The 21,629-nt window shown below is 49.8% G+C and overlaps 1 protein-coding gene across 1 annotated transcript in view; it reads left to right on the top strand.

Annotated features, from left to right (window-relative positions):
* The first annotated feature begins 322 nt into the window (after positions 1-322).
* DLGAP3 (discs, large (Drosophila) homolog-associated protein 3) overlaps positions 323-21,629 on the top strand; it is a 52,376-nt gene continuing 31,069 nt past the window's right edge. The window contains exons 1-3 of the mRNA XM_014541489.1: positions 323-443; positions 16,473-16,555; positions 18,021-19,178. Of these exons, the coding sequence (XP_014396975.1) occupies positions 18,072-19,178 (1,107 nt within the window). The 5' untranslated portion in view covers positions 323-443; positions 16,473-16,555; positions 18,021-18,071. The remainder of the gene's footprint in view (positions 444-16,472; positions 16,556-18,020; positions 19,179-21,629) is intronic.

The raw sequence follows: 21,629 nt of genomic DNA, 5'->3' as shown, positions 1-21,629 counted from the left end.
TCCAGCCAAGAGCTCAGAATGGGAGTGGGCTGGGGATGGTGTGCGGGCCCTAAGCTCCCAGCTCCCAAAGGCCCCTGCCTCTATGCCCTTTGAACTCATGTCTCCTCTGCCCCCTCACTCTCTATTCTTTCTCATCCTCTCCTCGTCCTGTGTGTAAATATTAAAGAGCTGAGCCTGCAGAGCTGATGTAGACATGGGGAGAGAATGAAATTAAAAAGGATTCCCTCACCCCCATCCCAACACCCCCACCCTGCAGTCCCCCGCTCCTGCCTCCTTCCCTCTCCCTTCTCCTCTCCCCATCACTCAGTGCTTCCACATGTCTCTCCTCCCCCCAGTCCAGATGGGAGCTGGCTCCTTCAGGAAGGGGGCTTAGAACTGGGTGTGGGGAGCTACCTCTCTCTGTCTCCCTCACTACATCTGCCTGCAGGGCTGGGAGCCCCCACGTGAGTATGTCTTTTATTTTGGGGGGTGGTGGTTAGGAAGGAAAGTGGTGTTTAGAACCAGCTGTGAGTGGCGTTAAGAGGCTCAGGGCTGAAAGGAGGTGGGTGGGGTCCTGTCTCTAGGCTCCCTCAGGGAAGCCTCCTGTCTGGGTTTCTTTTCTCTCTTTGGACAGAGACTGAAGGGAGGGCTACCAGATGCCTCCGGTGGATGGGAGCGAGTATGGGAGGGGTTGGGGGAGAGGGGCTTCTGTTCTAAAGAGGTGTGTGTTAGGGTAAGCCTGTTCCTTTCTGGCAGGCTGGGTTTCTGGCAGGGCGTCCTGCAATCCTTGGGAGCTGTCCCGAGTGCTGAAAGGGACTCGGAGGGGGTTTGCTCATTCGGATCTGTCCTGGGTTCTGAATAGGCCTGTGTTGGAGCCCGATGATGAAAAGGCGGTTGGGCAGTACTGAGGGCTCACTAGAAAAATTCTCCCAGATGACCCACTTTTCAAGGACAGAATTCCTGGATGGAAACATAGATTTGGGGGTCCTCCCTCTGCCTTTAGGCCTCACAGTTATTAGTGGTATTTGGGAAAGGGACTTCTCTTCCCCTGTTTCAGTTCCCCTTCCCCTTTCCAAAATTACCCTACTGTTACTGTGGGGGTAGGGATGGAGGATGATGTTGTGGCTGTGAGCAGTCTTCGCATAGATGGTTTTATCCAATAATCTTGGGGGTACTGGCACCAGCCTTTCTCCTACTGGGTCCCAGAAATTCAGGCTCAAGGCAGTTTTGGATTAGGAGAGCTTAGGTTTTGCTGGTTAGGCCTGGGGTGGTTAGAGGTCGAAAGTTTAGGATAATTTGATTGACTATGTGACATCCCCCTGCCCACCATACTTTTGAATTTGGGAAAGGTACAGTAAAATATCCTGCAAGCCTGCCTTATGCTCTGCCCACCCCAACCACAGCTCAGAGCAGCATTTGGGGAGGCTTTTATTGGGGAGGAAGATTTCTAAGCAAAGGATTCAAGGAGTGGGTGGGGTAGTTCAGTGCCATGGAGCAGAGAAGGAGGAGGCTACTGGAGATGGGGCAATGAAAAAGAGGGAGAGCTGGCAGAGAAGGAAAAAAATCAAATTTGGGGACAAGGTCTTGGTTTCAATCCTAAGTTCCCTTGTAAATCTTTTCCCCACCAACCTAAGGTCAGGGTTATCTCAATTTTCTGGGTTTTTACACTCTGTCTTTGTAACTCTGAAGGGAATAGAGCAGGGACATTTCTCCAGGCCCCTTCCCTTGTCTTCCCAGGGGGATGAGAGCCAAATGTCAGGACATGCAGATGAGACTGTGGGGGAACAACAGGCAGGAAGGGTTGATGGCAGCGCTGCCTCCCATCCTCATGAGCACAATCAAATATTCAAATGGGATCCTTCTTGAGGGGAGAGGAATGAGAGGGTTTCCAGATGACGCTGGGCACAATTAGGTGTGGCAGGAAGTTCAAGAAAAGAGGTATCTGGGGACCATAAACTGAACCAATTCAGGCCTTCCCAGATGTGACTTCTAGGTAATAAGGAACCCTTCACCCATCGTGTTTTTGATGTAACTCATCAAGTTGATTCCTTCCATTCTGTAGCTACTTGGGAGGAGCGGAGCTTTCCTATGCTGTGGGTGCTGGGAGGTGGTGGGCGTGGGTGTGGGTGCCTGTTTGGGGAGGGGAGGTGTTTGTGCTTCACTCAGCTCCCTTGGTTACATAACAGCTTTGATAAGACTTTACTTTGGAGCGGCTGCTACTGCCTGAAGCAGTCACCCCTCCACCCCCACGTGGAATGCTGGATGTCCACCCCCTTCTCCCTGGCCTCTTGGAGAGTCCTGCTATTCATAATCCAGTATTCCAGCAGCAGATTTCCTGCTGGGAGATGTCTTCTGCTTGCCTCCCCTCTCCCTACCCAGCTCCTGTTTTTTTTTTCTTTTTAAATACTTACTTCTTTTGTTATCTTGAGCCCAGGTCACCCCCTTTACATGTTTAAGCTTCTCTTTCCTACCCTCTCCTTGGCAAGGCCCTTGGGCTGGGCTGGGAGGGGTTCACTGAAAATCACGAAGCTGCCCTCTAGGGAAGAAGGAGGCATCCCAGGAGGTTTTAGGGCCCAGGGGTAATTTTCTTACTGCTTCTTCCTTGTGCCCAGTTCCAGTAACTGTTTTGGAGTCTGGGAGCAGTAGAACATACCCAGAGGTACTGGCAGGAAGAACTCTGGCCTTGATATTTTCTCTTCATTTTCCCTTTTAGAATAAAACAGTTGTGTATATAGGGGGTGGGGACTGCCTCTTGGGCACATTCTATTGATAATAGAAATGACTTTCCAAATGGAGAAGTGGGAGACTGGCAAGAATAGAGAGCAAATGCAAACTTGCGGTGTCACTTGGAGAGAATAGGGACTCCTGGCTTTGTGCACAGGACAGAAGTCAGAGAGGGGCTGGATATCTCTGCTCTTTCAGTGCATGTGCATATGTATTTCTGCCTGTGAGTGGGTATGCCACTGTGTATATGCACATACATATGTGTGAGGATGCTATATGAATGTGTACCAACATATTTATGTAGAAGTTTGTGTAGAAGTGGACATATATACATGTTTATATGTATGTATGGCTTATGTATGCATCCATGCACATATGTGATTGTGGAGGCAATTACTTAATTAAACCTATGTGTGTGGTGCTCATCCAGTGATGCATATATGTGAGTATAAGTATGCATGTGAACATACATGTGAGAACACATTTATGCACATATAAATATATGTACATAAGTTGAGTCATGCATGTGAATTAATATGACAGAAAGAAAGAATGAGAGAGAGGTTGATTCTCACTGAACATTGAGGCTGTCCAAAAGTTGTTTCCCACAAGCTTGAACTTGATCTACTCTGATGCCTGTGGCTCTTCTTCAGAAAGCAGGTTCCTGAGTCTCTCAAATTCTCTTGTCACAGGGACCCAGTTGTTCCCCACCACCATCCATATGAAGGGAGTTTGTAGAAGAGAAACCTATACAGCCTTGGGGACACCTGGGAAAGGAGCTGAGACCAAGGCTGATCAGATACTAGGGTGCTCAGGGGTATATATGGGGAAAGAGTTTGGGAGCTTAAATATTCACATCACTACAGAGGTTTCAAGAATCAAGCAGAACCAGTTGTGTTTAGTGGATGAAAGGGACAGGCATAGTAGGTAGGCCCAAGTGTGTTCATAATCCTCACACATATGGGGCATGTGGCAATCTGTGTGTACATGTACATGTATGTTACTTGTCAGTGCCTTAGTATGCATATCTCAAAGTAAATACACTTTCTAACATGTAAACACATGAAAAATCCAAAAGATATGTTAGCATGTGCATGTATGCTAGCACACGTATCTGTTTGAAGAAAGTATGCAGAAATATGTGGGCATATGCTAACACTGGCCTGATTGCAACCTGTGACTGCATACATGTGCACCTCACTCACCCTGCTTAATCACAGCTTGTAAATAGTCCTGTTTCCATCACATGTGGCTCACCCAGTGCAGCCAATGTTTATTTTATGCCTGTGATGTGCCACGTACTGTGCTGGACACTGGGGATGGTCCTTGACCTCAGGTAACGTACAGTGTAGAGAAGGCAAAATACCTGGAACCAAGTAAGGAAGGTAGGAGGGCATGTGTTAATTAGGGGCAGTGGGGACCGATGAGGGGTTGGTCAGTTCTGGAGTGGGGAAGGAAGGGGTTTGGTAAAGGATCTAGAGAGGAGGTCTTTGAGCCAAGGCTTGAAGGTTGAACAGGTGTTCTTCAGGTGAGCAACTGTAGGAAAAGGAGTTTCAGTGACAGGAAATGTCCCAACTGTTCTCTCTACTTCCACCCTTGCCAGCCCCTCCTCCACAGATTCTCCTGCAGAGCAGCCAGAGTAAGATGAGGTAATGCCTTTCCATCTCACTAAGAGAGAAATACAAAGTGCTTAGCGGGGCCCGAAAGACAAGTGCTGTATGTAAAATGCCCCCAGTGACCTTCCTGGGCTCAGGTACCACCCCGACACTGGCTTTCTTGTGGTTCCACAAAGATGCTGAGCATAGTCCCACCTTGAGGCCATTGCACTTGCTTTTCCCTCAGCCTGAAATGCTCTTCCCCCAGATACCCACGTCACTTGCTCCCTCACTTTATTCAAAAAATAAATTGGATGGATTCAAGATCCCAACTCCACTTTTGCTCAGAAGTCACTTTTTTGAGAGGCCAAAGTCTATCTTAATAGCCCCTTGTCATTCTATCCCTCATGGCACTTTTTTTTTTTAATTTTAGCACTTACCACCTCCATTATTTCAAATATTTGGTTATCATCTTTTTCCACTAGAACATAAATTTCATGAGAATGGGAGCTTCATTTGTTTGTGTATTGCTGTATCCACTGTGTCCAGAGGAGTTCCTGGCTTAGAGTAGGCCCTCAGTACATACTTACCGAATACACCAATTTTAGGTAGATCACACTGGTAGCCAGCGAAGAGAATGGGTGGCGCTGGGCCAAGATGTGACTGCGTTCTCCCTTTTGGATCTTGTCATCACCACCCCACATATGCTTACTCCTGCCAGCCAGGTGCAGAGGGCTGCCATGCCAGGTCCCTCTGGCTCTATTCAGTTAATGATACAGGGCTTCCCACTCAGGCAACAGGGGTAGAGAGCAGGGTCCTGAACAGTGGAAAGGTTTTAGGAAGTTAGAGCCACAGAGGCTTAGAGACACATGGACAGAGGCATTCAGACCTGAGAAGAGTGCTCAAAGTCAAGGCCCAGACTTCTTGAGGCCAGACGCAGGGGGAGACAGGACAGCATTCTCAGACAGCACCTCAGTCTAGCCCCCATCTCCTTCGCTCCTCTGTTCCTCTCCCTGCCCCACTCCTGCTCCTCTCTCCTGATGGGGTGGGTGCCTTGGCCAAGTATGGGCTTAGTAGGGAGTGAGTGGTCCCCCTAGTCTGTGATGTGATGGGGGACACTCAGAGAAAAGGGACCCAGTTTCTAGAGGACAGCCTAGGAGTTTGGTGGTAGGGAAGGAATCTCTCTGAGTCTCAAGTTTGGCTCTTTTTCCTCTCTCCCAAGAGAGCTTGGAGAATTGAACCTGTGTTTCAGAATGAAGACCTGAGTTTAGACCCCAGGCAGGACCAGTCAGCTGCTAGCATGAAGGGACTGAGTCTTAGAACGTGGGGAAAGCTGGGAGCAGAGTTGACGAGAAATGGAAGGGGAGTTATAGATCAGCCCCTCCCGCTGCCATTCCCTGACCTCTGGGGGATGGGGGACGCCAAGACCCAAGATCCTCTTTGAGAGTTCCTTTCCCAGACCTCTAAGCCTGCGTCTGCTTTGCCTCATTCCCAAGACGCCAGTGCTAGAGCCCCTTTGCGGGTTCTGAGGTGTAGGGGGCCTTCTACCAATCTCTCTCATCCGGACTAGGGGCGGGGGCGCTGCAGCCGCTCCCCTCCCACCTGGGCTCTGAGCGTGGGGGTTGGGACCAAACAGCCGCCAGAGCCGCCCACCTGCCCGCGGTGTCATGGCAACGACTCTGTTCACGCGGACGATGGGGAAAGGGAGGAGAAGAGAGGAGAGGAGACATCAAGGCAGACGTGAAGATGGGAGGGGGCTCCTCAGGGGTCCTGCGTGCTGGATCCCCCATCCCTCCAGCTTGGCCCGACCTAGCTCCTTTTACCCCAGTCACCCAGGGCCTGGTGGGACCTGTGTTCCAGGGCTGGCCTCAGCGTGTGCATGTCCTTGGGTGTCCTGAGTATGATGACCTTGGTCTCCTGTGCTTGGGGCCAGCAGGGTCCTGGGGGAGATGGGGCTTCAGCATGTGCAGACCTCTCCGTCTTTCCCACCCGGCAAGTCCTGGATGGTGCCTGGGGCTGAGGGGACGAGAGCCCGACCTACTTCTCCATTTCCTCACTATTTTTCAAAAGGAAAACGACCCACTTTTCAGCCAATCGGACTGGAGCCCGTTCCCAGGCTGATTGCCTTAGCCCCCCCTGCCCAGGCCTCTACCCCACCCTCAGCCCATTAGCCACGTGCTGGACCCACGTCCTGAGGAAGCAAGTGCACTTATGTGGAAGGGTCCTTCCCTGCCCCCTGCCCAGGCGCGGAGGGGTCTGTTCTGATGGAGCAGGCATGGGCCAGGGCCAGACTGATCCTACCCTCAGCTCCACTTCGGGCAGATCCCTTCGAAGGCCGCAGTCCTGGGCACTTTGAGTGTCCTGTCCAGCATCTCCATACTCTCCAGGACTGACTTTGTGGAGGGGCAGGTTGGGCCCTGGGTATGATGGGAGGACTGTAGCCCTCCTCTCTCTATTAGTGGATAGTCGTGGGCTGTCCTCCCAAACTGCTCCATTTCCACCTGGAAAAGGAGAGCCTGCAGCACTGGAGAACCAAGTGTGTCTGTCTGTCTATCTGTCTGTCTGCCTGTCAGAGCTCCTCCCAAGGAACCCTGCTGGAGGGTTCTGTCTGCTTCTTTTTCCAAGCCCCTCCCCCCTTTCCATGATATTGGTCTGGGCCTCAGAGCCCCCTCCCTCCCTCAGCTATATTGGCCTGGCTGGCTTTGGGGGTGATTAGGGATTTAATTATTTAGTTTCCCCAGCTCAGTAGATTAATTCCATCCATCACAGCCTTCTACCCCTCTCAGGGCTGCCTGGCTAGCCCCAGAGGGAGGGAGCATCATTGCTCACCTGGGCCTAGTATTGGCTCTGGGAACAATGGATAAAGTTCTTGTTGGGGGAGGATTTGGTGTGTGATATTGAGATGTGAGTGCCTAAGTGATGCGAAATGAAAATGTATATGTGTTGCATGGGTATCAACATGTGGACATGTATATAAGGTTCTGTAGCTGTGCAGTTTCTGTGTGCACAAGCATCAGTGTCCATTGGATGAAAATGCACACGCATGTGAACCCCTTGGGAACATTTGCATTATGTGATGATGACTGTATACGTGAGGGCAGATAACACGTGAGTTGTGTTGGGTAACTCTGCATGGCTTGTAATTGGCCTCTGGACGAACACGTGTTCGACTGAGAATAAGCAGTTTTGGGAATGTGTATGCCCATGTGTGAGGGAGGGATGGCAGGGGTGGAGGTTTCCGGAGGCTGAGTGATGAGTCAGGGCTCACTGGGGGTCCATCTGGTGGCCCTATCAGACCAATTTGGTCAGAGAGACACACTACTTTAGACCTGCCAGGACCTGGTCTCTTAGTGCTGAGAGTGCCAGGGCCTGTACTCAGACCCAGATTTAAATTCCTCTTCCATCACCTGTTGTGACCTTGGGCAATTTTCTTTATATTTCGAAGCCTCAATTTTCTCATCTATAATGTGGGAGTAATAATGGTATCTAATGATAGTTTGCAAGGACTACACGAAAGAAGTGCATCGAAAGCATTGAACATAATGCCTGCTCAGCTGTAGCCACTCTGAACCTTAGACTTCAGAGATTGTCTGGTCTGAAATGTGTCCAATGCTTGAATCCATCCAACTTCCAAAGTGGTCCTCCAACCTCTGCTCCCATGCCTCCCTGGTCAGGACACTCCCAGCTCTACGGGGAGCCCACATCACACTGGATCAGCTCTGCCTGTGAGGAGTTCTGGTTTAGTGCAGGAAGTCATTTCTCTCCTGCCTTCTCCTGTTTCTCCCCTTCTCCCTATGACCCAGCGGAGGGGTACTACTTCCTGATGGCTCAATCACGGATCCTGAATGTATTGAGCACCTACTATATGCCAGTCTTGTCCATACAGAGAAAGATCAGATGAATATTAGTTTTCAAGGAGCTCATGGCCTGCAAATATTTACCTGACTGTGTTGAAGTATGGGTGAACCAAGATGAGGTAGCAACTGCTGTGCCCTGGGGTATATGGGGAGGGCACTTGTAGGGAAGCTTTTTTAGAAGAGAGAAGACCTGAACTGCATCAGAGGGCAAAGTTGGGAGGACAGGCCTGCCATATGGAAGGATCTCACAGTCCGTGCTGCCTCCTCTCCCCATGCTCTCTCCCATGGTGGTCCTGGCTACTGCTAGGCCTAGAATCCAGAGGAGAGCAGGGCTAAGGTACACTGAAGGCTGGAGCAGGATCAGGCAGTGCCAAGGGGTGGAAAGTGCCACCACATAAACTTAGCAGTCAGCCAACTCACTAGCTCCAAGGAATCCTGTGAGGCTCATCCCTGTGCTTGATTCCTCAATGAGAGAGGCCCAGAACAGGAGACAGGCCCTGGTGTAGGGAGCCTCTGCCCCAGCTCACAGAAAGAGCTTATAGGAGAGTGTGCTAACCCAGGAGGCAGTCTCTAAGCTCTGGACTCCATAGGGGAACCAGACATTTGGGCCAGAGAGTAGGAAAGGCCAATGGCCTAGTCTGGATGAGAAGCTGCTGCCCAGTGGACCCTGCTGTTGACTTTGGATCTTACCTGTTTTTCTCTGATGGTCCTGATAGGTTCAGGTCTGGCAGCATCCTGGAAGACAGGGCAGCACCAGCCCAAATCTCATAAAATACATACAAATGAAAGAAGGCACCAGGATGCTAAAGTCAGGAAACGTCAACATATGGAGATATGGGTGCCAGTTGCCTTGGGTAGATCAGTTTATTTACTCATTGCCACAAACGTAGGAGGTAGGTATTGTTATTCCTATTTTACAGATGTGAAAATTGAGGTTTAGACAGATTAAGCAAATTGTTCATGGTCATGCAGGTAGGCTGCAATATAATGGTTGGAGACAGATGATTGTCTTTCCAACACCCAGCAATAAGGTTGCTGGCCTTTCCCTTCCAGATCCCTGGAGGTGTAAGAGGAACCACCAGCCCTGGCTGAAGGGGTTGGTGGGGTCTGCAAATCAAGTTCTCTCAGATGCCACCATCTTTGGCCACCAGGGCTACTATGCAGTCTCTGGCATGCTCAAGGAGTGGGAGGTCTTAAAAGGAGTCCAGGCAAACAGAAACCCAGGCTGGATTTCCATACGGAATCCTCCAGGGGCTCTCTGAAGCCTCTAGAGCAGCGGCTCTCAACCTGTGGGTCACGACCGCCTTGGGGGTTGAACGACCCTTTCACAGGGGTCGCCTAAGACCATCAGAAAACACATATATAATTACATATTGTTTTTGTGATTAATCACTATGCTTTAATTATGTTCAATTTGTAACAATGAAAATACATCCTGCATATCAGATATTTACATTATGATTCATAACAGTAGCAACATTACAGTTATGAGGTAGGAACGAAAATAATTTTATGGTTGGGGGTCACCACAACATGAGGAACTGTATTAAGGGTCGCGGCATTAGGAAGGTTGAGAACCACTGCTCTAGAGAAAAAGGAGTGGAGGTCCTTTCTGTGGGCTGTTGGGCACAGGAGTAGAGTAAATGAGGACAGCAAGCGAAGACTTTCATTCATGCAGTAGGTAGTTTTTAAGCACCTGTTCATGCCAGGCATTGTTCTAGATACTGAGAATATACTACAGGCATGAGGCAGACATAGTTCCTGCCCTCCTGGGGCCTATATTCTGCCATGGGGAGACATACTGTAAACATGTCATAGAAAAAGAAAATAGTTTTAAAGAGCAATAAGTGTTATGCAGCAACGGAACAGCTGATGTAGAGAGTACATGGGGGATGGAGCTTGACTTTAGTCAGTGGTCAGGGAAGGCCTCTCTGTGCCGAGACCCAGAAGATGAGACAAACGCCGCCATGGGAATATCTGGGGCAGAGTGTTCCAGCAGAGAGAACATCAAGTGCAAAGCCCCCTGAGGTGGGATTTTCAAAGAGATTATAGGTAGTGTGGGTTATTCACAGTCTGAGCACTGTCCAATGGGTTCAGGAGATAGATTTAGATTTGGGTCTGCCTAAATGTCTTGAGTGTTTTGGAGCAGTAAGTCCATTTTCTGTGAAATTCTTACTTTAAACCCCTAGAAAGAATTGATTAAATACGGTAAAACGATGGATAAAAAATACCCTAGACCTCCCTCCTATTTTATTTCTCCTTCCTTCTCCATTTTTCTGGGTGCAGTGAGAGTAGAAGGAGGTTTTCCTTTGGGGTCTTAGGGGCTGGGGTGGGGAACAAGACATATGGAGTCTTCAGCAACAGGGCTGGATAGGGGGGTTGAGAGAAGCCAGGGGTGAGGACACCAGCCCAGCTACAGAGATCCTGCCAAAGGCAGCTAGGCAAAGCCAGTGTTGAAATGGTCAAGGGGGCTCAGGCAGAAGTGGATGCAGGAGGAAGTGGGGGCTAGGGGAGGAGGATAATCCATGGGCTCAGGAGTGTGGGCTGCAGGGCAGAGGCTCTGTGTTAAGGCTCCCCAGTAGCTAGCCGTTTCACAGTGGACATACAGCCCCAGCCACTCCAGCTGCGTCAGGATGGTGGGGGGTGGGGTGTAGAGGACTGGACAGAGAAACTGCAACAGAATCCTGGCCATTGTGGTTAAGCCAACACAGGGAAAGGGGATGGATAGGCAAAGCCTGAAACTTTGGGGTCCCAAGGGCCCACATGGCTCACCCACAGGCATGGAAGAGCCCAGGCCTACAGCATCCAAATGAGTTCCAGGCCTCACCTGCTGTAAGTTCTGCTGTGTTGGAACTGGTATGGGGATGACCTCATAGGCTCCAGTGTGAAGGGACTAGATGGGCTGATCCCCAGGAAGAGAGCAACTGTACCCCTTTGCTGCCATCTGGACTATCATGTCCAGCTTATAGCTCTCCAGACAGCGTCCTGAAGGAGAGTAAATCAGTTAATAGTTCATATTTGAAATCTTTATCTCTGCCCAAGGCATCACTCTGTGTCAACCACTAAGATGCTGGCATTTGTCAAACACACCTTTGGTCTTATGTGGCTGCCCAAGAGAGATTAAATGACCTACCCAAAGACACACTATAAACCAATGGAAATCATAAACATGAAAGTACAAATAATGATTGCTACCTTTATTGACTATTCAGCATGGTGCAGTACTAAGGGATTTATATGCGTTACCTTGTTAACCATCATATCATTAGTACCTTTCTGATGGCTCTATTATTATCCCCATTTTATTTACTTTATTAAATTTATTGGGGTGACATTGGTCAGCATGAACATATAGGTTTCAGGTGTGGGTTTCTATCTTACAAGATCTGTATATGGCACCATGTGCCCACCACCCAAAGTCAAATCTTGTATTGTCACCATATATTAGGGCCCTCTTTCCCCCCCACCTCCTTCCCTCTGGAAACCACCACACTGCTGTTTGTGTTCACAAGTTTCAGTTTTATATCTCACATATGAGTGAAATCATGATTCTTAGCTTTTTCTGACTGACGTATTTCGCTTAGCATAGTGTTCTCAAGGTCCATCCATGTTATTGCAAATGGAGCTATTTCATCCTTTTTTATGGCTGAGTAGTATTCCATTGTGTATATGATCCACATCTTCTTCTTTTAAAAAAAATATATTTTATTGATTTTTTTTACAGAGAGGAAGGGAGAGGGATAGAGTTAGAAACATCGATGAGAGAGAAACATTGACCAGCTGCCTCCTGCACACCTCCTACTGGGGATGTGCCCGCAACCAAGGTACATGCCCTTGACCGGAATCGAACCTGGGACCTTTCAGTCTGCAGGCCGATGCTCTATTCACTGAGACAAACTGGTTAGGGCTTCTTTATCCAGTTCTCTATCTCGGGACACTTTGGTTGCTTCCATGTCTTGGCCACCACAAATAATGCTGCAATGAACACAGAGGTGCATATATCTTTGCGAAGACACGATTTTGAGATTTTCGGGTATATATCCAGGAGAGGAATTGCTGGGTCATATGGTAGCTTTATTCTCAATTTTTTGAGGAACCACTAGACTGCTTTCCATAGTGGTTTTGCCAGTCTACATTCCCCAGCACTGGATGAGGGTTCCCTTTTTTCCACAACCTCTCCAACACTTGCCATTGCTTGTCTTGTTGATAATGGCCACTCTAACAAGTGTGAGGTGGTATCTCAATGTAGTTTTGATTTGTTTTTCCCTAATTGCCAGTAAGGTTGAATATCTTTTCATATATCTATTGGCTGTTTGTATGTCTTCTTGGGAGAGGTGTATTTTCAGGCCCTCTGCCCACATTTTGATTGGGTTATTTGTTTGTTTGGTGTTGAGTTTTATGAGTTCTTTATATATTTTGTAAATGAAACCTTTGTTGGAGCTACTGTTTGCAAATATCATCTCCCATCTGGTTGGCTATCCCCATTTTACAGATGAGGAAATAGGCTAAGGGAGCTTAATCTTCTGCCCAAGTACACATAGCGAGTAAGTGAGTGGAAAGGGACTTGACCCAGAGAGTCTACACCAATAACTGCTTTGATCCAGGGAGTTCGTGAGTCACCTATGTCTCAAGAAAGGAACATCAACTGATCTGGCTGGGCAGGGCCCCCGGGGGAGGAAACCGCCCTGACTTCTTCCTCTGCAACCCTTTTCCTTCTCTCATTTTCCATTCTTTTTCTGGAAGGTAATTGCTTGGGGCAGTGACAACCTCCTGGTGAATTACACAGCTGGTTTCCCAGTGAGATTTGTAACAACAATCCCGCCAGCCTGGCAGCCCCCAGCAAGTTCCGGTTTAGGAAATAATTGCTGGATTGTGTAGTTGGTGCTAAATTGGGTAATTTCTTGGTGACGGCATGTGTGCCACTTCTTCCATTCCCAGATAGATTCGAGCTGCATCAGAGAATTTGTCACATGCGGCACCCTCCCAGACGCCATCACTCCCCACTCACCAGCCAGCCACAGGCAGTTGCAGAAGTGACTGCTTCCCTGGGCCCAGAGGTTGTTCACCATGTGGGGCCGCGTTCTGTGTCCTGGGACTGTAGAGAGATGACTTGGAGCAGTAAAACGGGAAACATAACACCGGCACCCAGAGTTGTCACAGGGCTGCAGAGAGCTTCCTTTACTCTGTACTTATCTGACCTTGGACTTGGAACAAACTCAGTACTCACCACACAGGGGAAAAGGCTAAACCACACTCTGGTTAGCTCTAGAGTATGTGGTATGTGGGAGGTTTATTTTATTTGTTTCCTTTTCCTAGAATTCATTTTCATTTCTGTGTTTACTTCAGAGCGGTGTTTAATACGTTTGGCTTCTCTGGGCTGGCATCCCAGGTGAGAGGAAAGCTAAGGCATTGGAGAGGCCACGCTGGCTTTGCCACCAACTCTGTGACCTTAGCCTCTTTAAGCCTCGGTTTCTTCTTCGGTAAATTGGGGAGGGGAGTAATATCTTTCCCTTGGAATAGGTGTGGGAATAAAATAAAAATGTCCTAAGTGGAGGGATCTTGTTCTTTGTAGGCTCACATTCACTCAACAAGCACCTGCCACATGCCAGGCATTGTTCTAGTGGTTGGGGATGATGCAGTGCAGAAGATGGATGAAATTCCGGCACTTACATGGAGCTTACATTCTAGTGGGAGAGACAGACAATCTCTGCATCACTCAAATTGAAAATGGTAATGATTTAAGAGCTATCCAGGCCCATAGTGCCTTGAGAGCAAACAGCAGGGGGATCTGACCTAGTCAGGGAGGCCAGAGAAAGCTTCCCTGAGCAAGCAACAACTGGGCTGAGATCTGAAGGGTGTGTAGGAGTTAGCAAGGCAGAGGTGGGCAGGCAAAGCTTTCTGGACAGGGGGAACAGGCCCCATGATGGGAGGGATCCTGGGACTGCAAAAGACTGGCCTGGCTGGAGCAGAGGAAGTAAGGGGGAGCGTGTTGTGAGAGGAGGTGGGAAAGTAGGAAGGGCCAGACCTGCAGGCCTTGTTGGACAGGTTAGGGTGTTTTATCTTAAGAACATCAATAAGCCAATGAAGAGTTTTAAGCAGAGAAGTGACATGATCAGATTTGTGTTATCAAATGACCATTTGGATTGGATCAGGGTAAGAATAGAAGCAGGGGCAGCAGTTAGGAGCTTTTGCAGACGTCTAGGCAGGAGGTGATGTTTCGGAGGTAGTTGGATTTAGTTAGCAGTGCTTTCTGCTGCAAATACAGGAAATCTGGCCAACAGTGATTTAAATAAAGAGTTTATTTCTTACCACATTTAGGCCTGGAGGAAGGGAACTGCTTGTGTTGGTTCCCAGGCTCAATGACTCCAAGACTAGCGTTTCTGCAATTCTCTAGGCTTTTCTCTCCTGTTGTCAAGACAGCTGCCCTAGCTCTGGCATCATGGTTGTATTCAAGCCAAGAAGAAAAGATGATACTAGCGAGCTTCACCCTTTTTATCACAAAGGCCAGATCTTCCTTAGAAACACTCATTTGATTTTTATATACATTTCATTAGCCAAAAGTGAATGATAAGTCCTCTAGTTCCAAGGGAGGCTGGGAAAGGAGGTCGAGAGTGAGTTTTAGCTACTCAGCTAACAGTGATTTGGTGGATATGGAAATAAGTGGGCAGATCTATTGTTAGGAAGCAAAATCCAGAGGACTTGGTGATGGATTGCATTATTAATCTCCTCTTTGTTTTTCCTTCTTATTGATTATGTTTAGTAATAAGATGGCATCAGGAGGAATGTGATTGTAAAACATAATACAAAGGAGAAAGCCTATGTAATTAAATCTATATCAGTTCAGTCTTTTTTCTGCATGTGTGTTAATCTTCACTCGAGGATATTTTTCCCATTGGTTTTGGGGGGGGGGGGAGGGAGAGAGAGAGAGAGAGAGAGAGAGAGAGAGAGAGAGAGAGAGAAAGAGAGAGAGAGAAACATCGATGTGAGACACATTGATCACACATGACCTCACCAGGGAATCAAACCTGAGACCCTTTGGGCCTATGCTCTAACCACTTACCAACACCAGCCAGGGCTCTTCCACTACTATTAATCATGCCCGAAAAGCTAGCTCTTCTCCCTGATATCCCTGTGCCTAATAATGGCATCATTAGTCTTCCAGTCACGGCTGTTGCAAAATTTAGAGTCGTCTTTCTTTCTGACTCTCTCTCTCCCACCTCTTGAAAGTATTTGCCAAACCTTAAATGTCTGCTGGAACCCTCCTACCCCATCCCTCAGAATTCCTTATTTGGCCCCCTCTTCTGCCTTTGTGCCTGTTATTTCCACCACTGGGAGTTCTATCTTCCTGCCCCACCTTTGTCTGTGGAACACACAGCGATCTGAAACTGGAGCTGGGAGGGCCATCTTGTTCTCATCTCAAACACACTCTGCCTTGGGAAGTCTTCCTCAATTTCCCCTTATTGCATCTGGTCTTGCTCTCATCTGAACTATTCTAGCATCTTGCTACCTCTTTCCAGCATAGTCATTTATTCATCTACACAGTGAATATTTATTAAGGACCTGCTCTGGGCAAAGCCCTGAGTTAGGTGCTAGAGATCCAGAGATAAATAGCATTTGGTTCCTACCCTGCATAAGACCACATTCTAGTTGGGGGGAGACAGAAACGGAAGCAGACAATTTCTATGCAGTATGATAGCTGCTTTCATGGGGAACCCGGGGTGTTATAAAAGCCCAATAGAGAGGCATAACCCAGAATAAGAGTACAGAAAGTCTTTGAGGGAAGGTGGGGCTTAATATGAGCAAGTGGGAAAGGGGAAGGGTTGGGGTAGGGAGGTGGATGAAAGGAAATTCTAGGAGGAGGGACCAGTTTGTGTGAAAATACAACGACCTAAAATAACCCTGTTATGTAAGAGGTTGTTCCCCTGTTAGATTATAAGCCCCTCGATGACAGGGATCACACTTACATCACCTTTATACACTTCTCACTCAGAATCTGGTTTATGGTAGCGGCTGAACAAAATTTAGTGAAATGGAATCATATTGGAGGGCAATGAAAATGCAGTGGCTCAGCACCATGGACAGATCACTAAGACACCTGCAGTTGGAGGTAGTCCAACCTGTAAGCTCATTTCCATGTATTTGCATAATGAAGCCAACCACATTTCCCTAGGGGTCCAAAGGCTCTGCATCATGGGAGATACAATCAGTCCTGGTTTGGGGGGTTGGGAACGGAAATGGGCAAAGCCAGAGGCTGGTTCTCTGAGGACTCTGGGAGACTGTCCTTTGCTCTCTTCACCATCCTTTTCTTTTTCATCAGGAGCCAGTGGTCCTGAGCCTTCTGAAGTTAGGATTCTGCCTGGTGGTGAGGATCCTGACACCAAAGATGGGACACCCAGGATGGTGAGTCTGGTGGGAGAGTCTGGGAGATGGGGATTAGATTGAGGTTCTCAAACCAGAATTAACTTGAGTTTGAATCTTGATTTAAAGTGACTCACCCACTCACTGGCTTTGTGACTTACCTTTTGAGCTCGGTCTTCTCACAGGTAGATGTGGATAATATCGACACACAGGATTTCAGTGGGATTAGAGAATATTATGCACAGCACCTGGTACATAGCAAGTGGTTGGGAAATAGTAGGAGATGAGCTGTGAGTAGGATCTGGAGGAAGGCTGAAACACGATGGATATTAGGAGGTGGTGGGTGGGGAGCAAGGGAGGATGAGTCTTGAAGGGGCTGTTGTCTGGAGTCTTTGATGCTGTCATCCCCTCCTGGTCAGCAGATGGCCCAGGAGCCTGGTCTGGGATGAGGGAGGGCGCCGTCTGCCAGCATCTCAGTCCCCGTTCCTCCTGCTGTCACCCCCTCCTGCCATAGCTCCTGTCCTGGCAGCTCTGGAGTCCTGATTGGAGGCAGTTCTTGCTGAGAGCTGACCTCTCTGTCCTGTAGCCGTGGCCAGCCTGGGAAGGGGGCCAGGGGCACTGCTTTCAACATTTTCTCTCCATCACTTTCTGCCCTGCGAGCCCGCTGTTCCTGGGAGGTGGAACTCCTGGGTTCCAATCCCAGTTTAGGATTCAGACGCTGCCTTGTACAGCCAGCGTTCCTCCCATTTATGGTCTCTGCACCCTTCATGATTCCCCTTTAGTGGAATGGGGGTGGCAGGTAGGGGTAACAGGCCAAAGGGGAAATTCCAGGGGGGAATATTTGAAATCCGGAAGAGGAAAGGAGTCATCTTAGGTTATTCCTTCCTACCTCAGTCTTGGGGAGAGGGAGAATGAGCCTGCAGCCAGATGGAAGGAACTGGGTGTGAAAGGAAGGGGAGGGGTTTTCCTGCATAATCAAGCTGGATATTTAGATTTGGGTCTGTATATTCTCTTTGGTTATTGCTGCTGGGAGTTGCGACCCTGGGGCCTGGCTCTTCACAACAGTGGAAGTGGGTAGGGATGGGTCAGAAGGTGTGTCCCTGGACCAATTTGCCTAAAGTCAGCTTGTTAAAAGCCAGTTCACTTAATGACTGGTTTCTTTGAATGTTTTGTACATCTGTTTGGGTATCCTTTTATTTCTGGTAACCCTGGGATTTTTTTAAAAAAAAAAACACAGCCATTTGGCTGCAGGCATTTCCTTTTGTGAATAAATATTTATCAGATTTGCAGCATTTGATGAATGACAGTATTATTTTGTGCCCTTGTGAGTGTCTTTGTCTAGCATGATTCTTTTAAGGACTTTAAGTCCATTTGTGGAAAGATAGTACAATTAATCTCCATAAATTGATATGCATTACCTAAAGGGATACCAGAATCCTAATAAAAGATAGTTTTAGGTAAAGTGGCCTATTGTTCAGTCTGAATCCCTTTTCTCCCTGTCTCCCAGGAGGTTCTTGGGGCCTGGCCCCCAACACTATGAAGAGCCCTTGCTGAGGCCATGAGGGGTTACCATGGCGACCGAGGCAGCCATCCCCGCCCAACCCGCTTTGCTGACCAGCAGCATATGGACGTGGGCCCAGCTGCCAGGGCCCCGTACCTGCTGGGCTCCGGGGAGGCCTTCTCCACCGAGCCCCGCTTCTGTGCCCCAAGAGCTGGCCTGGGACACCTTTCTCCGGAAGGGCCCCTGAGCCTGAGTGAGGGGCCATCAGTAGGCCCTGAGGGAGGGCCAGGGGGGACTGGAATTGGGGGGGGTAGCAGCACCTTCCCCAGGATGTACCCCGGCCAGGGCCCCTTCGACACCTGTGAAGACTGTGTGGGCCACCCACAGGGCAAGGGTGCCCCCCGCCTGCCTCCTACACTCCTGGACCAGTTTGAAAAGCAGTTGCCAGTTCAGCAAGATGGCTTCCACACGCTACCTTACCAGCGAGGTCCAGCAGGGGCCGGGCCCGGGCCTGGGCCGGGGTCTGGCTCTGCCCCGGAGGCCCGCAGCGAGAGCCCCAGCCGCATCCGGCACCTTGTTCACTCCGTGCAGAAGCTCTTTGCCAAGTCCCACTCTCTGGAGGCCCCGGGGAAGCGGGACTACAATGGGCCCAAGGCTGATGGAAGAGGTGGCTCTGGGGGAGACAGCTACCCTGGCCCAGGCTCCGGAGGCCCCCACACCTCCCACCACCACCACCACCATCACCACCACCACCACCACCAGACCCGGCATGGCAAGAGGAGCAAGAGCAAGGACCGCAAGGGCGATGGGCGGCACCAGGCCAAGGCCGGGGGCTGGTGGAGCTCCGACGACAACTTGGACAGTGATAGTGGCTTCCTAGCGGGTGGGCGGCCTCCTGGGGAGCCAGGTGGTCCCTTCTGCTTGGAGGCTCCAGATGGGTCCTACCGGGACTTGAGCTTCAAGGGGCGCTCAGGCGGGTCGGAAGGCCGCTGTCTGGCCTGCACTGGCATGTCCATGTCACTGGATGGACAATCAGTTAAGCGAAATGCCTGGCATACCATGATGGTGAGCCAGGGCCGGGATGGATACCCAGGGGCCGGGCCAGGCAAGGGGCTCCTGGGTCCAGAGGCCAAGGCCAAAACCAGGACTTATCATTATCTGCAGGTGAGGCTTGGTGGGGGTGGGGAACAGATACCCTCATAGTGTTGTCACCCAGTAAGCTCTGGAAAGGGTTGGATGGGAGCCAGCTGTTGCCATGATAGAGCGTCTAGATGCAGGGAGGTTCTGCCCTGCTTCATTCTGTAAGACCCTGAGCCACTTTTGGGACCTCGGTTTCCCCATTTGTGCAATGAAGGGGCGCTTTGATTTTGATGATGTGTGGCAGTGCCAGGAGGGCTTCCCCTTGAGTTGCTGTTTTGGACAAGCTGTGCTGGCCTGTCTTGTGAGGTTGGAGGCAGAATGAGGTTGAGGGTAGGCCGTGGACAGGACAGCATGGTGCTCCCTGGCTGTAGCTTCCCTTAAGATTGGAGGTCAGCAGTTGGAAAGTAGCTCTCCTGCCCCAGGCCTTCTCTCAAATCTGGGTGGTCCAGATATTGTTTGAATATGAAGGTCATTTCTAGAATGTTCCTCTGTGGAGTTTGTCATTCTGGGGTGCCTGTGGTAGGATACCCGTGAGGCTGTGGGAGAGCCCTGGGAGCCTGTCCCCTGGGTTTTCCTAGGCTGGGGGACACACCGGAGTCTGAGCCAGGAACAGGGCTTCCTGGGATTGGATGGTGTAGCTAATAGCTGGCTTGCTGTCCCCATCCGGTCTCACCATTGTCCATGGTCTCTGCAGATGAGGCTAAAAGCTCTGACCCCTTCTTCTTATGGAGCCTTCATCCATCCCACACTGTCCACTCTCCATCTCCTTACTGAGATGGGGTCAGGGCTCATCTCACCATCAACCTTGCTCTTTTCTGTCTCAGACACCCCTCACATACCCCCTGAGCTCTTTTCTTGAGCCTTCCCATAGTTTTAGGAGGAAAAATCAATACAAATTCTGAAGTCCAGCAGACTTAGGGTTACCTCCCAAGCCCACATTCCATATAGTTAATCCACAGCCATTCATTCAGTGAGCATTTCCTGTGGATACAAAGATGAAAACACAGATGCTGCTTGGGAGGAGCTGTTTAGAGGTGGGACAGATAAGGCAGCAGATAGCGTACAGTGAAAGAAGGCTGGGATGGGAGAGAGCACAGAGGAGACATCTCACCTGCCCCGGGATGATGGTGGCCAAGCAGCTTCTGGGAAGAATGTCCTCTGAGCTGAATCTCAGTGCAGAAGTGGAGTGAGGGTATTTCAGGAAGAAGCCACAGCACGGTCAGAGGGATGAGAATTGAGCTTGCATGTGTCTCTTGGGTGTCACTGGTCTTCCTGGTAAGTTGTTCACACGTTAGGACTCTCCTGGGTGGAGAGCTCATGAAAGCTCAAGGGAACAAATGGGTCACAGTGGAAGCCAGAAGTGGTGGGAGGCAGAAGGGAGGTTGGAGACTGCTAGGATTCAGGACTTCTGGGTTGGCCTTGGATTGCCCCCTCCCTGGGTAGAGAGGTTCTCTAAGCTGCAGTTGAAGGGTCCATAAAAAGGGCCAAGGAGGGAGTACTGACCCTTCTCCCATAACCGAGCCCTCGTCATTTCTGGAGCCTCACCACCACTCCGCTGCTCCCTGCTGCTACTCCAGGGCTGCCCTGACCTCCCTGGGGGCTTCCTTGTTAATATGCACCTCACAGTGTCCTGCAGCAGCGGCTACGGAGTGGGAGCCCTGCAGTGTGACAGAGCACGCCCTGGCTTTCCCATCTGCTAGCCTGCCTCTCTCTGCCTGCCTGTGGCTCCTCTCTGTAGAGTATGGAGAAGGGGAATGATCCATCAGGGTCTGGGGTTCTAGGGCATCTTATGACTAGGAGGTCTGAACCCATTTGGGGGAGGACAAGGGGATGCAGGGACCCTCCAGACAGCTTGGTGTTCCCCTGACACAAAAATGAGAAGCTGACCCCATCAGAGTAGGTGTCTTTGATGGATTCCCAGCCCTTTTATTGAGACCCTGTTCCTCTCACCAGTCTGCAGCTCTCCCTCAACCCTGTCTCTGCATGGGTTCCTTCATGGGGTCCCATCCCATCCCTGGTCTCTGTCCCCTCACCTAGCTTCATCCCAGAGTCTGTGTCCCTCCCCTGAACCCTGACCCCTCAGACCTCCAGTCCCACCCCAATTTAACCTGTTTTTTTTTTTTTTATAATAGGTGTTTTAAATCTTCCCTCCCTGCCCCAGCTGTCTCCCCCACACCTTCATTTACACTCATTCTTTACAGTGTAAGCCAACCAGCATGGACTCCCTCACTTTTCTGTCAGCCCACTCATGTAGATCCCCAGCCACCCTCATCCCTTCCTTCTTGGCTCAAGAGACGCCAGGACCACCCATCCCGGGCTGATACCTCTAGTGGGCTTAAGCCGGTCTCCCTAGGGTCCCCTCCATCCCCGAACTGTCTGTCCGCCCTCTCCCCACATTTAAAGACTATCTTTACGGGCTTTTTCACTGGTCCTGAAAACATGTCAAGTCTCTCATCCAAAAAACACACACAAAAA

This window comes from Myotis brandtii, unplaced genomic scaffold (assembly GCF_000412655.1).
Source record: "Myotis brandtii unplaced genomic scaffold, ASM41265v1 scaffold274, whole genome shotgun sequence".
Lineage (NCBI taxonomy): Eukaryota > Metazoa > Chordata > Mammalia > Chiroptera > Vespertilionidae > Myotis > Myotis brandtii.
Note: the sequence above shows the minus strand (reverse complement) of the source record. Positions and strands in the feature narration are given on the sequence as shown.